At 36.5% G+C, this 18,825-nt stretch overlaps 2 protein-coding genes and 1 long non-coding RNA gene across 6 annotated transcripts; 1 reads left to right on the forward strand and 2 right to left on the reverse strand.

Moving 5' to 3' along the window:
- Positions 1–711: 711 nt before the first annotated feature.
- LOC125656837 (monoglyceride lipase-like) lies at positions 712–6,586 on the reverse strand. The gene is made up of 8 exons (XM_048887423.2): positions 6,021–6,586; positions 5,055–5,164; positions 3,068–3,204; positions 2,754–2,864; positions 2,087–2,179; positions 1,900–1,949; positions 1,573–1,735; positions 712–849 (listed from the first exon to the last, which is right to left on the reverse strand). Exons 1-8 carry the CDS (start codon positions 6,158–6,160, stop codon positions 745–747), a joined length of 909 nt encoding a protein of 302 aa, XP_048743380.1. The 5' UTR covers positions 6,161–6,586; the 3' UTR covers positions 712–744.
- LOC130048467 (uncharacterized) lies at positions 737–9,770 on the forward strand. Its single transcript, XR_008797254.1, has 3 exons — positions 737–856; positions 3,532–3,622; positions 9,546–9,770. It is a non-coding gene; the product is annotated as an uncharacterized LOC130048467 (long non-coding RNA).
- Positions 9,132–18,042, reverse strand: LOC125656843 (monoglyceride lipase-like). Of its 4 annotated transcripts, none has more exons than XM_048887428.2 (8): positions 17,747–18,042; positions 17,186–17,292; positions 16,171–16,307; positions 15,020–15,130; positions 14,180–14,272; positions 13,797–13,942; positions 9,528–9,690; positions 9,132–9,347 (listed from the first exon to the last, which is right to left on the reverse strand). In XM_048887428.2, exons 1-8 carry the CDS (start codon positions 17,902–17,904, stop codon positions 9,231–9,233), a joined length of 1,032 nt encoding a protein of 343 aa, XP_048743385.1. In that variant the 5' UTR covers positions 17,905–18,042; the 3' UTR covers positions 9,132–9,230. The 4 variants fall into 4 exon arrangements, with proteins under 4 accessions (XP_048743385.1, XP_056001212.1, XP_048743386.1 ...); XM_056145237.1 differs by having other exon boundaries at positions 13,797–13,846; positions 16,171–16,304; positions 17,747–18,036; XM_048887429.2 differs by having other exon boundaries at positions 16,171–16,304; positions 17,747–18,036.
- Between the last annotated feature and the right edge of the window lie 783 nt (positions 18,043–18,825).

The following is an 18,825-nucleotide window of genomic DNA, read 5'->3' on the forward strand; positions in this document are numbered from 1 at the left end:
GGAATTCCTGTTCTAGAATGACTTATATTCTAAAATAACATATATGCTGTAGGTACATCCTGTTGAGAAGTCGACATTCACGAGCCACTACCAATGGTATTAATGAGATGTTATATTTTCTCGAAAAAACAAGCTTCAGAATTCGTTCTTTCAACATGTTCAGGGGTACTGTCTCCATGGTTTACCTTTCGTCCGGTCCCTGCCTCTCCTGTCTGATCTCAGTATATAGGTGTCTATGTAGATCCGGTCCCTGCCTCTTTTGTCTAATCTCATTATATTGTTGTTTATGTACATCCGGTCCCTGTCCCGCGTGTCTGATCTCAGTATATAGGTGTTTTTGTACATCCGGTCCCTGCCTCGCGTGTCTGATCTCAGTATATAGTTGTTTTTGTACATCCGGTCCCTGCCTCGCGTGTCTGATCTCAGTATATAGGTGTTTTTGTACATCCGGTCCCTGTCCCGCCTGTCTGATTTCAGTATATAGGCGTTTATGTACGTACATGTTTCTGGAGAAGTGTCTAATCAATTATCAGTTATTTTACGTCATAGAGAGAACATTAATTTCACTTCTACTAAAGTGTTGTAGAAATCACTATCGGATAATGAATATATCATACGTTGCACGGCCATTTTGTAAGTACGTCCTTTTTTACAGTTACATTAGATAGAATTAACTTTCTGTAAAACATATCAAATATTTTACAGTTGCCTCACAGATAAACGTCTTCACAATCTTTTCTAATTCTACGTGGCTATTCTTTTTTGCAGCCATTGCTTTATATCCTGGAGAACTAGTATTCTGTCCTCTTCCGGTTCATACAGAGGGGCGTGGAGATATCCCGAATAAATCTGGAAGGTATGACGAAGGCTTTGTATTGAAAACGACTTTACTACTAATTTGGTACATGTATAAAATGCACCAACATTTCATTTTTTTTATTCAAAGTACATGTACCATATTAGTAATTGTCCAATCAAAATGATTTTAGTTAATTGTAGTTCCATTTGCTATATAGAATGTTGTTTTTCATTATTATTTTTAACCATGATTAAAAATTTCTGTATGATTTAATGTTTACGAAGGAACCATTTGATGTTGGTAACCGAGACTACTCCCAGAGGTACATTCGGGTTGTTTACAATCATGTGGAAAATACGTGGATTTTAAAGTAGTCTTATTACGGATACAACTAATAAGAATAAAATAAGGGTAAGGTGCCGTTTTTCGGTGTCGGAAACAATCAACATAAGACATTATCGACCGCGTTATTTTTCCTCAGTTTGATAAACTAATATTTACTGATTTATTTTCCTATAGCCAAAATGATTTATCGGTGTGGTGCCTTAATACACTGTACATATCATTTGCATCGAAATTCATAAACATTATTAAACATGCAGTGTATTTTTTTTTTTACCTTAGCGATGTATACGAATGGGAAGAGCGCTGAAATAGGTTATGCCTGCTGCTAAATCCCATTCACTTATCAGTGAATAAGATATTGATTTACTTAAATGTATACGAATGTTAATTATTTATGTTTTTAATTAAAAATAAAACTGTTGATGCACCTTCAACTCTTTATCTCGACTTGTTGCTTTGTCAAACAACTCTCGCGAGAAGTTGACGTCACTGATGGGATCAGCGCTACCATGGAGAGCTAGGAACGGAAAAGAAATTGCTTCTAGACTCTCTTGAATTTTTTCAGAACCGTCGAGCCACGCTACACCCCATCTGAAATAGTCAACATGTGCGTATATATCTTAATATACAGTATAGTATCTCTGAAATAGTCAACATTATGCCAACTAGATACATATGCAGCCATTTCCTCATGGACAATGTTCTTATGAACGATAAAGGTAATTTGTACAGGTATAATTCTTGAACATGCGTACTTCGCCTTTAGAAATGGATGGATCAGGGGGTCCTCTTCAAATCTTCTAATCTTCACCATAAAAGTAAAATGAAATTTTCTAAGAATATGATTATATTTCACGATCTACAATTCCGGATATGAAAATTGTGAAAAATGTTATTTAATATTCAGGGTCAAAGATAACAAAAAGAAATTGTTTTTCTCACCATCCCGGGATCGCGACAGATGTCCTTGGAATCAATGTACCGAAGCTTATGTTGAGGACACACCCGTGATATTATATACTTTATGACAAATTGCTGGAATATAAATATAAATCGATTATCGATATACGAGGCCTACTTGTAAAACTAAGTATTACTATGTACATACATAATTAAAACGGTCGTATTCAACCAAATTCAAATTAGGAGTGTCCCGGGGTGATATTTAAGACACAAAAGACATCACCGTGTACTTCGTGAATACGTCACGTGGATACAAATGTATATGGATCATTCCAAACCAATCAGTAACCAGAATCGCTTTTTGACTTTTATCAAAGCCCAGTTTAATTTTACACAAGGATGACCACAATCATTTACCGTTCGTCGGCGGAAGTAGTACATGTACTTAACAGTGCAATGTTGATGTCAAAAATATATCTTTTGGCATCTCATACATTAAGTTACCGATGGGTGCAGTCAACTGTTGTCGTTCATTATTTTGAGTTTTAAAAGGCACATGCAGATCAACACATAACCTTTTTTCTTTCAAATAGAATTGAAAAATGATTAATTAGGGCATCACTTGTATTTTTGATTAATTAGGGCATCACTTGTATTTTTGATTAATTAGGGCATCACTTGTATTTTTGATTAATTGGGGCATCACTTGTATTTTTGACGGTACGTCTTTGGTTGGGACTACAAAAGGATCTGATGTAATGACGCCATCAAAATAGTCCGGCTGTTCAAGAGCTGCCAGTAGAGCTACGGCTCCTCCCTGCAAGAAAAAAAAAACAAACCCACCCGTAACATGTATTATAGGTGTGTGTAAAGTACTGCTCAAAGAAGACCCGGATGTAAATCAAAAGTTAATCAGCAAAATGTTTGCATATGTCGAGAAAGAGGGATATATATAAAGAAAGAGTAATATGGAGAAAGAGAGGTGCATGTGTATGTAAAAGAAGAAAAGAAATTTCTTACCATGGAGTGTCCAAAGAGGAATAAAGGTAAATCCGGATAGTTTTTCTTGATTTCGTCACAGTGTTCAAAAATAAGAGAGGTGTATTCCTTAAAGCTGTCAACGTGGTTGTGCAGACCAGGACTTTTACCATGGCCCACTGAAATAGACACGTGTACTTCAAAGCTGCTCCTATAACATGTATTATCGTTCCAAGAACAGCGTGTCACTGCTTTATCGAGCCGTACACATTTATTAAGCCAGGCTTCTCACAGGCTTCAATGATAAAGGTTTTACTTTTGTTCTCAGTGACCAATCACATTGAAAGAATGGTATATAGCGTGGTCATCTAAACTCACTTTTATTGAAACCATGCGGCCAATCTGCGAGTGAAATTTGCATGCTCGATCGAGCGAAGTCACACACTGTGAATGGAACGATAGTAGTTCAGACTACACCACTCTCTCCTTTTCTCTTTCATGTTTAGGTTGAGACGGAACAAAAGTGCGATGGTGACGAAGCGAAAGTGAAGATGCGAGGGCAAAGGAGCAAGAACGCGAAGTAAACGAAATTACAATGTAATTTATAGATTTATGTTACATTCACGCCTTTGCAATGAAAAGGTGAAGATAATGACCAATGCTCAATCGCAGAACTCCAATAAGGAATGCAAAGTTAAGAGTAGGCCATACACGAACCCCTGGGTATACCAGACGTGGACCAGGTACCTAGGGGTGTTCTGCATCCCCTAGAGAGCAAATTTGTTCATCCGAAGGCAATGTGCTCATGTGTTATATATTAGTTTAGTATATGGCGATATACACTGGTTCTTTGACAGGCTAATTATGGACAAGTGAATGTAATAGAAAAAGAAAGTAGCGAGCAACTGAGATTTGCAGATTTGTATAAGGATATGCTTAATTATACAATGCACAGTTATAGTATGAAGGTCGTGTAAGAGCTATCCTATTATTTTTTTAACAAAACCTTTGGCATCTTTCTTGCTTTCCACATGCACATCAACATTTTTCGATTACGATGGAGCGAAGTTGCAAAAGGCAAAGCATGATACTACCTTTGCGGTCGTGCTCCCTCTACTTCGCATTGTACTTTGGCTTTATCGCCCACCACATTCCTCCTTCGCCCTTGCTTGTAGTTTCGTTCCTATGCAATTTAGGCCTAAGCGTGTGGCCTGATCAAAATACCGTGTAAATCAATGTTTATAAATACAGTTTGAATTTTTCAATATCGAAGATTGTGTACAAGTCAAAATTGTTTTTCTATCAATTTAAGTACACTTTATCATATACTTAGACCAATTTTGTACAAATTATATTTGTGTTGCGTATACTAGTAACTTGTAATAGTTTAAAAATATACAGGTTGCAAAGTGTACAAAATCGCAACTCGTAGAAGAAATCTACATATAAAATGAACTCGATCCTGCACAAACTTTATGTTCCCTCTAATTTTTGTCCTGCAATTTTTTTCATTCTAGAGTTGTCGATAGTTTTTTTTCACACCATAAAACCTTAAATGCACTTCACCGCTAGAAAATACGAAATTTTTCTCAAAGAAAATTTTATTGCACATGAAATTTTAATATCGCAACAGATAGGCAGTCTCTCTCTCTCTCTCTCTGTTTAATAGTGGTGCAGGTCCTCCTCCCCTATCTCTTCCCCAGTCTCTCTCTCTCTCTCTCTCTCTCTCTCTCTCTCTCTCTCTCTCTCTCTCGTTCAATATCTGGGGGCTAGGGATGGTGGCTGATTTGTGGCATTTTACACTTTGTCGTCGTTTTGTTATTTCGAGGCGAAAAGACAACAAAACTATAATTAGCGACTTTGCATCCTGAAATATCGAAAAGGCAACGGAATGATAATTTTAGCTACTTATCGCCTAAAAATAACGAATAGGCGACAAATTTGTAAAATGGAGAGAGAGAGAGAGAGAGAGAGAGAGAGAGAGAGAGAGAGAGAGAGAGAGAGAGAGGGAGAGAGAGATGTACCTTACCATGATCGTGAGAGAAAACTAGAAATCCGATTTTAGCGAGTTCCTGTCCAAGCTCATCATACCATCCCCCATGCTCTCCTAGACCGTGACTGACGAATATTAGAGCCTTTCTGAAGTATAAAACAACACCACAAACACGATTGTTTTTAAAAATGTCACAATCTTTCATATTGTTCAAGGTCACCTGTAGGTAGCACTGATACGTATATTGTAAAATAAAGGTATACCAGATGGTTTGAAGCTTTGAAAAAAGCTAATTTAACATATCATCTAATTTCCAAATCTATGCACAGGCACGTAGAATCAGAATGAGGGGAGGGGGTCCAACAATTTAAGAAAATGAACTCTAGTAAAAAAGATGTTTTTGAGGCAATCATGGCAGTAAACTCCACCCCACCCCACCTCCTCCGACCCCCAACCTCCACGAATAAAAGACCCCCCATCCCCCACTTTGTTAAAAACGATGATATGTGCTTGATACACACATATATTATATCATTCTGCTTTTGATAATATCAGAGTTATATGTTTTTTTATGTAGGAAGAAGAAATCAAACAATATATATTCATTTGGTTTTAGTTGGTTTCAATTTTAGCAGATAATTTACACACTGTCCATGTTTTATCCATGTGTCATCAACACGTCCGCTGGTGTTAGTGAACATCCGGTTTAATCTGTATATACATGTACAGGTACTACAGCGTAGTGTCGGGGGACGTGAATGAGTGGTGACGATAATACACAAGATTGTGACCAGAATCTGGCATCATCTTTTAATACCCCCTCCCCGGCACCCCCCCCCCCCCCCCCCGCATTTGTGATCACGAAATGAAGAAGACCCTTAATATTTTCATTCACAGCTGAAATATTTCTAAAAACGGTTATTTAATATCACGCTAGATAGTTTATAGTTTTTCTACAAAATTAAAAATAAATGCTTGCTTTACATCTGTACATGTACTTACCTACTTATCTCCTCATCATTACAATCAACCTGCGTCCACTGCCTGACCCAGATCAGAGGCCCATCATCCCGAAATCTGTCGAATTCCCTATAACAATGGTCCAGACCTTTCCGGAATAACAGACACGACCTTGCTGTCATTGTTTCCTGTGGACTAGAATGTTCACTAGACTCGTTAAATTACATGTAATGCGGCCGACCTCAGTATCCACAACAATGGAGAAATGCGTCAGATTCCTAGCAGGATTAGGGCTGGGTTACTGTCAAAATGCACATTCAAATGAAATTGTCGGTCATATCCGACTGGATATTAAACACAAACGTCCTATCCAAAACTTGCTGACCTTTGTTGTTAAAACATCCAAACCAAATATCCATTCACTTCCAAGGACCAACCGGGCATCCGTTATGTGTACTTTAATAGACTGACGCTGTGTGTACTTTAATACACTGACGGTGAATAAAACAATTGCTAGCCTTTCTGCCAATCTTATCTTTCACCAGCTATAAAGATTTGTATGTTAAATTTTACCAATGATTTCACTATTTCAAATATGACCTGACTTCTTTTACATTCCGATGCTTCACTGCGAGCACAAAGCTTCTCTCCGTCCACAAGTGATTAAATGCAATCCTTTGCAGTAATTAGCATACCATGCCTCGTGACAGAAATGACAGACAATGATGTCCTAATCCTAGCCCTGGACCTCAAGATCTTAACACACACGTAGTTTGATATTCCCTAATGATAAAGACTGCAGTAACATTGACCTTTATTTTTCTATTTTTTATCCTCCCAAAATGGTTCTAAACATGCTGAATAAGAAGATTTTCTAAATCCCTACGCACCCTATTTCCATTATTTACCATTTCCTCTTGGAAGGAAAGTTGACGTCTGTCAAACAAGATTTGAATTACTAAGGTTTTGCTTGCATGCTATTATATAGATGTCTCTACTCAATAAAGAATAAAAACATTTTCATAGCAAAGTGATTGCACGCGATGTTCCATAACGAAATATGATTTGATATTATTTAAACAGTAAAATGCTTTTTTGTTGTTTTATCCGGTGATGAAGGTAGCAAGCATATCATAACCCGCATTAGCATTTTATTGATTATATTCACCTGATCAAAATATAGGGTTCACGGTGGGTGTGACCGGTCGACAGGGGATGGTTACTTTTCCTAGGCACATTATCCCACCTCTGGTATATCCAAGGGTCTGTGTTTATCCAACTCTCTATTTTGCATGTGTATTAAAAATATTTTCCTACAAATTTCCGAACTGACACCAAAGAAAGAAAGAAAGGTATTTTATGCTGTGTTCATATGGAATATATTCATTCTAAAGAAGGCTGTTCAGAAATTATCGAAGCACTTAACATAATATTCCTCTATAATATGACGACCACAGACGACAAGTGGAATATTTGTACCTTATTATATACTTTCAATTTCATCTCTTCTTTTTTCTTTAAAAGTTTGCGGAAACATTCCGGCTCGCAAACATTACGTAACATCAATCAATGCACAAGTAAATTACTACGCCGTTAGTTTTCAAAATTTCCGTGTTTTTCATCTTTTATTCAGTTAAACCGATAAAGAAATCGTTAAAAATAAAATTATTGTTAGTTTCTAAATGAAATTGAAAGTATATAATAAAAAGGTTATATACTTCGTATGGGAAAATATGACGACCTCGTTTTTTGTCGCGGACGGACATCGCAAGCTCGGTCCGTCTACGCGCCAAAATAAATCGGTCGTCATATTTTCCCATACAAAGTCTATAACCTATAAGTATCGTATGATTAACACTACATAGAAAGTGGAATACTTGTACCGTATCGTATGATTAACACTACTAAAACATTGTTGTGACGTCAGTTCATTGTCTTGTCAAAGTCTATAATGTTGAGAGATTATCTTTGAAAGATTTAGAATAGTATGTAGACAAAAATTAAGTGGCGACCACCAGTTAAGGTAGCTCACTACATTGAAGCTTATTCTCTTTATGGCACTACGTCACAAGATGGCGATTTAAATGTTTTGTGAAATTATTTGTATCGATCGATTTATTTGTCTAACATCGTAGCTCAGTTGTTAAAGTATTGGGGTGGTGAACCGCAGATATCGAGTTCAAATCCGCCAAAGTCTTTTGTTTGTATGTGTTGAAATATTTTTTTTGTTTTGAAAATCATGTTCTTATCCAAATTTACACATGTTCTGCCTTTTGGGGATAAATACTTATTAAATATCATCATATTAATAAAAGAGAGAGAGAAAAAAAAAACCAACAAAACAATGGGGTGGTGAACCGTAGATATCGAGTTCAAATCTGCCAGAGTCATATGTGTTGAATAATTTTTTTGAAAATCAAATTTGCATATTTTCTGCGTTTTTGGCATATATACTTATTATATATCATCATATCTTTTATGATTAAATCAATTCGTAGTAATTTGAGAAACTATTTCTGGGTGTAGTGAGCCACCTTAATTCTGTACCCTTGCACCTATCGGCTTATTCAGAATATGGATACTGTTCAAGTGAGCAAAGTTTCGTCCGTGGATTTTTATGCCCCCGAAATCGAAGATCGGCGGCATATTGTCTTTGTCCTGTCTGTTATTCTGTCATTCTGTCTGAAACTTTAACCTTGCTAATAACTTTTGAAAAGTTAGTCCTAGAGCTCTGATATTTCACATGAATATTCCTTGTGACAAGATCTTTCCGTGGGTACTAAACCTTTTGACCTTGGCATTTGACCTACTTAGATTTTTTTTGACATTGTTCATAACTTTTAAATGGTAAATTTTAGAGCTTTCGTATTGCACATAAGCATTTCTTGTGACAGGATAGTTCTACTAGTACCATGATAGTTGTCCTTGTGACCTTGGCCATCTTTAGAATTGGCCATTATTGGGGGCATTTGTGTTTCACAAACACATTTCTTCTTCTTTTTTTTCCTTTTTTTTTTTTTTTGATAAAAGGACTCCATCCTATCAATGCTTATTTCGATATCGTGTTGTGTCAAATCGCGGCCATGATGCATCGGAAGACCTTGCTGTGAATACTTTATATATATTTAAAAAAGCAATTCGGCTTACACTATATGCAATTATCAATCAACTGAATTTTTAATATGTTATTTATTACAATATCTCCACGTTTGAAAAACATATAATTACATGTATTTTTACATAAGGTATATTTTAAATGTCAGAATTGTTTTGAATTCTCCTTTTAAGCCAGTCAATGATGTCATCGAACACTTGCTCTCTGTTTTCCTCTTGTTCCAGAAGCAAGAAATGATAAAAACCGGGATATATCTGAAAACAAAATAAATAAACAGATAAATAGATAAAACAATACCAACGAATAGGCTTAGAGATTATCTAAAATACATCTATATATGAAAACCTCAAAATCAATTGAGAATCTTCGTTTAGGATGTAAATTACTAGTTTAAGAAATTTATATAAAATTTATATAAGTGAATTGATATGTACTTTAATCTCTTTGTCTAGACTTTGCACTTCGTCATATATGACATGAGATGATTTGACGTCACTGATGGGATCGGCATCACCATGGAGAATAAACAGAGGACAACCAATCGACTTCATACGATCTTCTAGTCTCATTACAGCATTCATCCAAGCAACACACCATCTGATAGTAAAGTGAACATGTTTTCTGTGAACAAATTGATAGGATTCTATATTTGGAAAATGAAAATAATCTGCTTGGCATGTATTGTCTGTGTCTTGATTTCAAAGCATACGCATTCAAATTGATAAAGCTTCGCACAGAATATACATGTACGTCATGAAACGCAAAGATAACGAACAGTGATCATTCTCGTAACTCTCATTAGGAATACACAATAGATAGTTGGGCAAAAACGGACCCCAGGATATACCAGAGGTTCATGAGAAGGATATATATCATGTTTTAATATAGCACATAACAATCCCCGCCATCATCAGGTAAGAATAACCACATTCCATGAATAGTCCAGACATTGAAGCCGTTACGTTGTTCCCATGATATTTCTGAGCATTTATAAAACTTTTAACTTTATAGTTTATGATATCTATGATTGCCGCTGGGGGGTCATGATTGGAACGAATTCGGTTTCGCACTTCATGCATACTTGCATATTACCCCTTTTTTGAGAAAACGACAAGGAATAATTAAGTGTTGTTGCCAGTGAATCATTTCACTCTGTCGCGTTTGGTTTTAAGAATTTCCAATTTTTGCTGACTTTTTTCCTTTCTACATCTACGCCATTCTTTTAAATGTTAACTTTTTATACGCGTTTGATCCCGTTGTCTAGCTATTGTATATTTAGAACTCTTGCTGTTTTGTCAGTAATCATAAATGAACCTACGTTGTTCAGATTTTGCAATAGAAACCTTTCTAATGATACAAAGGAAAACAAAGCGAAGTTAATTACAAAATTCACATGCTTAGTTTTGTCTTACCGTGTCTTATACATGAAAAACAGCAAAATCCTGAGGTAATTTATTTTAAGAGGATTAAATAAATAATCTCAAATTTTCATTGCTTATACATGTGCATTCCCATAAAACGACCAAGCTTAGATTATATTTTTTCCTGAATTTTTGGCTTGAATCTCTCCCCGACGAAACCTGTTAAAGTGGAAGGCAACCCAAAAGATTTGATAGGATTAATTATATGATAAAGATTTGTCATAGTATTCTGTTGAGATATGACCTAGATAAGCTTCAGTACTAATTTGAAAACGTTAAAAAAAATGGAACTCTTTTGTGTTCAAGACCACAAAAACTAATAATTTTGAAGTCACACCGGATTTCATGAGATTCTAAGATCATCAAAGATGTGCATGTGGTAAATCGTACAAATAAATAGGTTGATGCCTTCCTGTCAAGCAGTTAATTACACTAATGCGAAGGGGACAAGTGAAAAACGTTTTGGTTTTTTGTTTGGAAATTCCTGACCCAACCAAGTTATCTGAAAATAGAAGACTACGTAAACTGTGGATCCATCATTTGCGTAATGACAAGACGAGGTTTGAGACATTTGTATAAAGAAACGTGTACCGTCTGCCTGGTATACGACTCGACTGAACGTCTTCTTTTCTTAATTTCTTCTTGCAAAACAACGGGCTCAAATCTACACGGCTCCAAACTTAACTGTTCGTGACTTGTCATGTTTATAGTGCTGCTGATGAAACAAACCGGAACCGGTGATGTGACATCATGAATTAAACTTCAATGACCGCTCTTTTATTGGCTGGCAATTTAAAATATATGATATATTAATATTGATTTAATCATTAAGCAAGGCTTTTCCTTGTCAAAAACTGTCATTTACGATATCAGTAAGTAATATATTTATAAGAGCAACAATGTTGTAAGAGTTGCCTTTCCTTGTAAGTGAGGGGTCCTCATGACGTCTAAGTGCGTTATTATAAAGGCAAAGATAGTGACACCTATAATTGTTTATTATATCGGCTTAGATACTTCATTTACGTCCGGGCCCAGATTAAAATCTCTCTTGAACTAGCCGTGAAATCTTGACACCTTTCTTTGAGGCAATATCGAACAAGGTACAGTTACCAGCATGATATTCATGCATATCATACAAAGCCAGCTAGAATCAATGTCTGGTAAAAGTTTCCTCTAACTCTCACCATTTCGGCATTCGATAAAAACCGAGTGAAACTGGGGGACAACTCACATTCTATGTTGTCTTGGTATCGAATACATTTATTTTTATTGAGCGAATGCAACTTCAAATGTTTTCAGGATGCCAGAGGGGCGAAATTGCAAAATACCCAATATATATCATGTTTAAAGTATCTTAATATGCCCCCCCCCCCCTCATCTCTAGCTGTAGAATTGTAGCTCTCTGAGGGAATATTAATGGAACAGATCAAAGAGCTACAGAACCACCCCTTATAAAAGCTTTCGATTTACGGTGCGCCAAAAATGCGCACGTTTGAGGCCTTATATCGCTATAGTCTAACATCGCCATCTCATATATCTAATATAAGAAAAGTCAGTTCGAATCCCGATTCATTTCCATCCGTACATAATAACATCAAGATGTGAACCATTTAGTTAAAAATTTCAAATAATAGATCATTCCAGTTCGGTTGAATGATAGTTATCCAAATAAGCAAACTTACGGCTACGCGGCATTCATTTCCCATCCCTGCCACACGAGCGTAGGGGACCAGACTCGGCTTTTGTTGCATTTCCAAATTCAAGAGCTTATTATACCTTTAGATAATTTGCATTTTACAATTTCTATTTATTAAGCATAATTATACTAAATGAAGACCGAATACATAACTTGTAACGAATATTAAGAGTAGATACCAAGAGCAACAGGATTCGAAATGATTGGCTACCTAACATGGCTACGTCAACTGGCGAAATCCTTTGAAGTTGTGAGTTTTCGGGTCGTATGGGGCTTTAATGCAATTTGAATGTATTTTTGGACAAAGTGTAGTAGCAAACTGCAAGGTGAAGATAACGAACAGTGATCAATCTCATAACTCCTATAAGCAATACAAAATAAATAGTTGGGCAAACAAGGACCCCTGGATAAACCAGAGGTGGGATAAGGTGCCTAGGAGGAGTAAGCATCCCCTGTTGACGGGTCACACCCGCCATGAGCCCTATAACTTGATCAGTTTGCAAAGAACGGCTTAACAATCGGTATGAAACACATCAGACTGCATTTGACCCACTGCGAGGTTTTCTTGACGAACTAGATCGTTATAACGACCATAGAATTGGCAAAATGCTGACTTCAATCGAGACTGTTGAAATCCCTGTACCATCAACTTGTTTGTCAGTAGCTTACCTCGATTTGAAAACTGACTATACGCAGAACAAGCTCTTGCATATCGAATCAGTTGAGATATATAAACACCATATGCAAGTGATAATGGAATATTGCTACATAAATATGGGAAGTTGACGATGGAGAAGCTGAAATCATCCCCTTTGTCATACAGCTGAGTTGTCAGTTTGCCGTTAATGTCTACTTTCAATAAAATATCTAAGTATGAAGCAGAAGTGGACGACTCTGTGGTGTCCTTTATTTCGAGCTCACAGGGATATATCAAATCGAGATATGAATGAAACCTATTATTGTTAATAGACAAAACGTCACCGATATATCTAAATGTCGAATTGAAGGCCACAACGAGAGATTTGTTCCTCTCGCGTAGAAGTTTTTGAATAAATTCTGCTTCATATGAATATAGAAACAGGTCAGCTAACAAAGGAGCACAATTCGTGCCCATGGGAATTCCAACAGACTGTTGGAAGACCTGATCATCAAACATCACGAAGATATTGTCAACGAGGAACTCTAGGATATGTTTTGTTTCAACTTCAGAGTACTTGTGCGTGGAATCAGAGTGGTGTTTAACAAAGTAAGTTTTTGAATGACTGATCACTAGATATTAATCTTTCCGTTTTTGTTGAAGAAGTACTGTCTATGATGTCAAAAAGTCTAGTCTTTAATTTATCGTGAGGAATGGTTGTGTATAGTGTTGAAATATGTTAGGAAAGTTTTTATGTTAAATTTATGAAACGGTAACACAAGAATACAACGACACGAGGCCTCAACCGTGCGCATTTTGTCGTTTGCCGTAAATCGAAGGTTTTTATAAGGGGTGGATCTGTAGCTCTCTGATCTGTCCCAATATCTTCTCAGAGAGCTACAGTTCTACAGCTTAACCACGAACACCACCACCACACACATATTCTTACTTTGCTTTCACGTAATGGTGTATCATAGAATCCTCGGCATATTTCCGTATCTGTGAAGAATAATGCAAGTCTGGCTTATGGAAAAGTTGAGCACTTATGTTTTTGAATGCATGTTTAAAATGTATGGTATCTCTCAGAAACATCTTCTATGATAAAAAAGAAATGACGTGCGTACTAAGAAATTACATATGAAATTTCTTTGCAAATATGACTAAAGTTCCGAAGCAATTTCGTATTGGCGTTAGGAGAAGCTTGATTTACACATAACATTTAAAATCATTTACTTATTTCTAAAACATTCATTATAAAGTTTGAATATTTTGACAACACTCTAGAATGTTCATTTATTTAATTAAAAGTTGAATAACTACAACACTACAAACCATATTGCAGTCCCGAGTTATTCTCCAAGGTTCGATGTCAAAAAGTTTTAAGTGCGGGAAAAACGTTCCAAGGAACAATCGTGTCACCACCTCCTAGAATTGCAAAAATTACAAAAAACGGCAAGAATGCAAATACAAATCCCGATACATGCAAACCTACATGTATACTAGACGGTTTTACAGAACTGTCGATGTCTTTAGAGTTGTAGAATAGAAATAACCACCTCCTTATCAAATCAGACTTGTTCAACATTAGTCCCTTCGGTTACGAAATATTGTTTGAAAATAGAGATATAGCCACTCAGACAGCAGCACCATCCTAGATCCCCTTGATCCTGGCGGTTATCATCCTTAGCGAATATTCTCCAATGGGGGTCATCATTTTGTGCAGTGATTATACAGTGGCTATAAATCAAATAAGGTGATTGCTTTTGTGGAAACTTTTTTATGAATTAGTTTGATATGCTACAAACATGTACAGATATTGTATGCTGAGGTCTGTAAAGTCAGATCAATGCGGCAACATGTATTCAGAGACCACATCATTTTCAGCACTTCACTGACACTTCTACACTCTGCAAAATCCTATCTTACAAGCAGACCTATTTTGAGCTCGAATGAGTTCTTCGAATCTTCATTTGAGTTCTTTTTATTGCTTTGCTTATTCTATCATAGTTGCTAGCATAAAATTTAAGAACACAAACATTTCATTATTTCATCTTGATGAATTCCAACCCATTCATTCATTATAATTATCTATATGAACAACTAAGTCTAGCAGTAGATCTGTTTTTGAAACTTCAACCTGAGTATAACGATATGAACAGGTGTCTAACTCACACGAGTGAACGATGGCGGTCCGTCAGCGGGCATAAGAACCGGGGCACAGATGATCAAACCCTGGACAAGACATGGCTTCTGGATAGCGGCAAGTAGAGCAATGGTACCTCCCTGAAAACCCAACAAACTCTCTGTATGTAAAACTTATACGGTACCAGTTTTTGATGCACCAGATGCGCATTTCGACAAATAATGTATCTTCAGTGATGCTCAACCGAAATGTTTGAAATCCAAAATAACAATGAAGTTTTAGAGCTATTATAGGGAAAAAAACCAGTGTGCCAAAAAGTGGAGTCAAATTCGTCTAAGGATACGAGCTATGCGTGAGGGAGATAATCCTTAATTTTGAAATGGATTTCTAAATTTTATACCAAATTTTTGATGCACCAGATGCATCTCCTACTCGTTGACAATCAATAAGATGCACCAAGTGTATCTAATGTCTATGGTAGATATATTTCAAGTGACTATTCGATGTTGTATGTTTTGTTTTTGAAAATAATAGTTCTGTGTATTAGTTTGTTTGCTTTTTGTTATAGTTATGCATATCATGATAATTGTTAGATTTATGGCAAGATATCCCCATTATTTGTGGATTTCTGGCTGATTTTCAATAATTTCAAGTTTCCACTGGTTTAACGGGCACTTAAAAGTGAAGTTTATTTGAGAATATAAGTTGCTTTCTCTTAATATAACAGAGGGCCTCCGTGGCCGAGTGGTTAGAGCATCGCGCTCAAAATCACACGCCCTCTCACCTCTGTCGCGCCGAATCCTGTTCGCGCCGGTAAGTGGGAAAGTTTGCCAGTTTACTTTCGGAAGGCCGGTGGTCTCTTCCCAGGTGCATTGTATCTGGGTTCTCTCTTCCACCAACAAAAACTGGGCGCCACCATATAACTGAAAAATTGGTGAGTGTGGCGGAAAACATAAAAAAAAATCAATCTTAATATAACACATCAAGCTCGAAACTCTGTTGAAAGAAAAACTGAATTTCAAGATAACCTTAACAATTACATGAATTACATGGTTTGTATGAAAATCTAACGACAACGCCGTCAAAAATTTCAAATTAAATACGTTGTAAACAATTATTTTGGAATGCCTACTATGTATGTCTGACCATAGATATATTGTAAGTTCAAATATATTATTACCACAGAATTTCCAAGCATAAAAAAGGGAAGAGCTGGGTATTTCTCCTTCACTTCTGTACAATGCTGGAATATAACTGATGTATATTCATCAAAACTGTCCACGTGATTGTGGGCCCCCTCGCTCCGACCTTGTCCTACTGCGTGAAATATTGAAATAAATTACAAGTAATCAAAATAATAATAAACAATAAAGAGGATCTGAAATACCATCATTCTTCAGATTTACGAAAATATGCTATAGTTAGATTTGAAAGAAATGCGTTATGGATATGCTTTTCAAAGAGACCCATCCTCAACGTGCGCTACAGCATGTTTAAAATCCAATGTACTTTAAAGTAAACTATACCACTTGAAAAATAGAAAATGAACTTGCATCTGTAGTCTCCCACTCGGTGTCAATCAATAAGATAAAATTTGTTTTGAGCTGGAACCTTTGATTGCTGGATGCATATTTTTTTTTCTGTATTTTTCATTTTGAATTCTAACTAACCCTCAATTACAAATTTCCAACGTAACATACGTTTGACAATGTATAACGCACGCATGCACTCTAAACCAGTTGATTCACAGAGTCAAATATTTGAGAGAGTCGTTAAGTACTAATACATACATTGAACATGTGTTTAATGCATACCATGATCATGTGTTAAGTATGTATCATGCAAATGTGTTTAATGCATGGCATGATCATGTGTTAAGTATATATCATGTACATGTGTTTGATGCTTATCATGATCATGTGTTAAGTATATATCATGCACATGTGTTTGATGCAAACCATGATCATGCGCTAAATATCTGGTACATGCGTTTGATGCATACCATGATCATAGGCTAAATATATCATTCACATGTGTTTAATGCATACCATGATCACGTGATAAGTATTTATACGTAATGTGCATGTGTTTAGGGCATACCTTAATATTGTGTAAGTATGTCTCATGCACACGTGTTTAATGCATACTATGATTATGTGTGAAGCATACATCATGTACCTGTGTTTAATGCTTACCATGATCATGTGTGAAGACATAGAATCCAATTTGAACCAGCGCTTCAGCTAGGCCTTCATACCAGAGACAATGATCCCCTATTCCATGGCAGATAAAGATCACGGCCCTGTTGAAATCAGAGAATACAGAGTAATAGTCTTTTTACAGCCGGTATCAACATTTCTCTCCTCAGCTTGGATATTGGGGTGAAGGTTGCCTAATTCATACTTTTCATCAGATCAATTAAACAAATCGTTACTTCCACTTCCAATGTCAACCGCTTAGGAAAACAAACACTGATACTTGGTATACATTTTTTTTTAAAGAAATCGCTGATGTGATCTGAAATATAATCCGAAATACCCCCAAATAGCTGTACCTATTTACACCCCCCCCCTCAACACCCCCGCCCCCAAACGTAAGTCTCTTGCGGATTGGATTCGAACTCATGACCTCCCGGAATTTTGACGACTAAGCTAGCGCGCCATTACAAAACAATTCCAAGAAACTTTTCAAGCTCAATGTTTGACAAATATACGATTTAGTTTGAATCTGTCATGACAATAGTTATCAAAACATACCTGGGACTGGTGTTTGAATACCAGTGCTTGCAGAATATGTTTTTATATCCCTTAAAATGTCGACAGAACGCCTCGGACAGCAGGATTTGTCGACAGGACGCTTGCTCGAGGACTCCGTACGATGGACGAAAAGAAGGTTTCTCTTCGTCGGAATCCATTCAGAAAGCCAGTATGTGATGCAGAATAGAAATATCTACACAAAACTCATGATAGACAGGGGACAGTTTAACACAAAGTGCCGACATGCAAAGGAGAACAGCATCCGTGTACTTTTATCTACACTAAGTATTGCAGTGGATGCTATGGAAAGAAAACATCCGGAGTTTACTAATGCGGAAATGATTATTAGTGACTAGGGAACTTAACTCAAGGAAGACCAGAAGCAGGAAGACGCTTGAACATGTCTATGCCAGGGCTTAAGTAGAACTACCCACTAACTGCGTTCAAAAATGATGTCAGTGACTGTGTTTACACATTTGCAAACTTTATCAATAAATATTTCGATTTTTCATGATCTTTACTCCAAGATTATCAGTTCGAGATTTCTTTAGGATGAAGTTAATTTGATGCAAAATAGCGTTATGCAAAGTTAGCCGTAATCAACCGACTCAAACCCGGCTGTGACATGATTTCCGTCTACAGCACCATGTATTTGCCCAGGGTCTAACCGAATTCTTTTTCATATTAAAAATGAAGACAACTCCATCTAAATCTGAATTCTTTATAGCAAATGTTGCTTTAGAATAAATTTTATAGCATATCCCCCTAATAAAAAGAATAAGCTTTACCCATGTGTAAAACTCGGGGAATGTTTAGAACTTGGAAGGAAATTCTTATATGAAGTTTCGAGTTATGGCGTTCGATCTAAAACCATCAGGTAAATCCGAGTGTTGACGATCTACATTTACCAAACACACCAACTGTTGCTAAATATTATACTTCTGATGGGCCTAATCTCCCTCACCTGACCCTATTCGTGTCCGGGTAGTATATCTCCTTGAGGAGATTCAAGACTATACCGCCATTGTTGGAGTACTGGAATAGAACACTCTCGGACCTTGGCCAATCCGTCACTTTGT

The sequence above is a fragment of the Ostrea edulis genome, chromosome 7 (genome assembly GCF_947568905.1).
Source record: "Ostrea edulis chromosome 7, xbOstEdul1.1, whole genome shotgun sequence".
Classification (NCBI taxonomy): domain Eukaryota; kingdom Metazoa; phylum Mollusca; class Bivalvia; order Ostreida; family Ostreidae; genus Ostrea; species Ostrea edulis.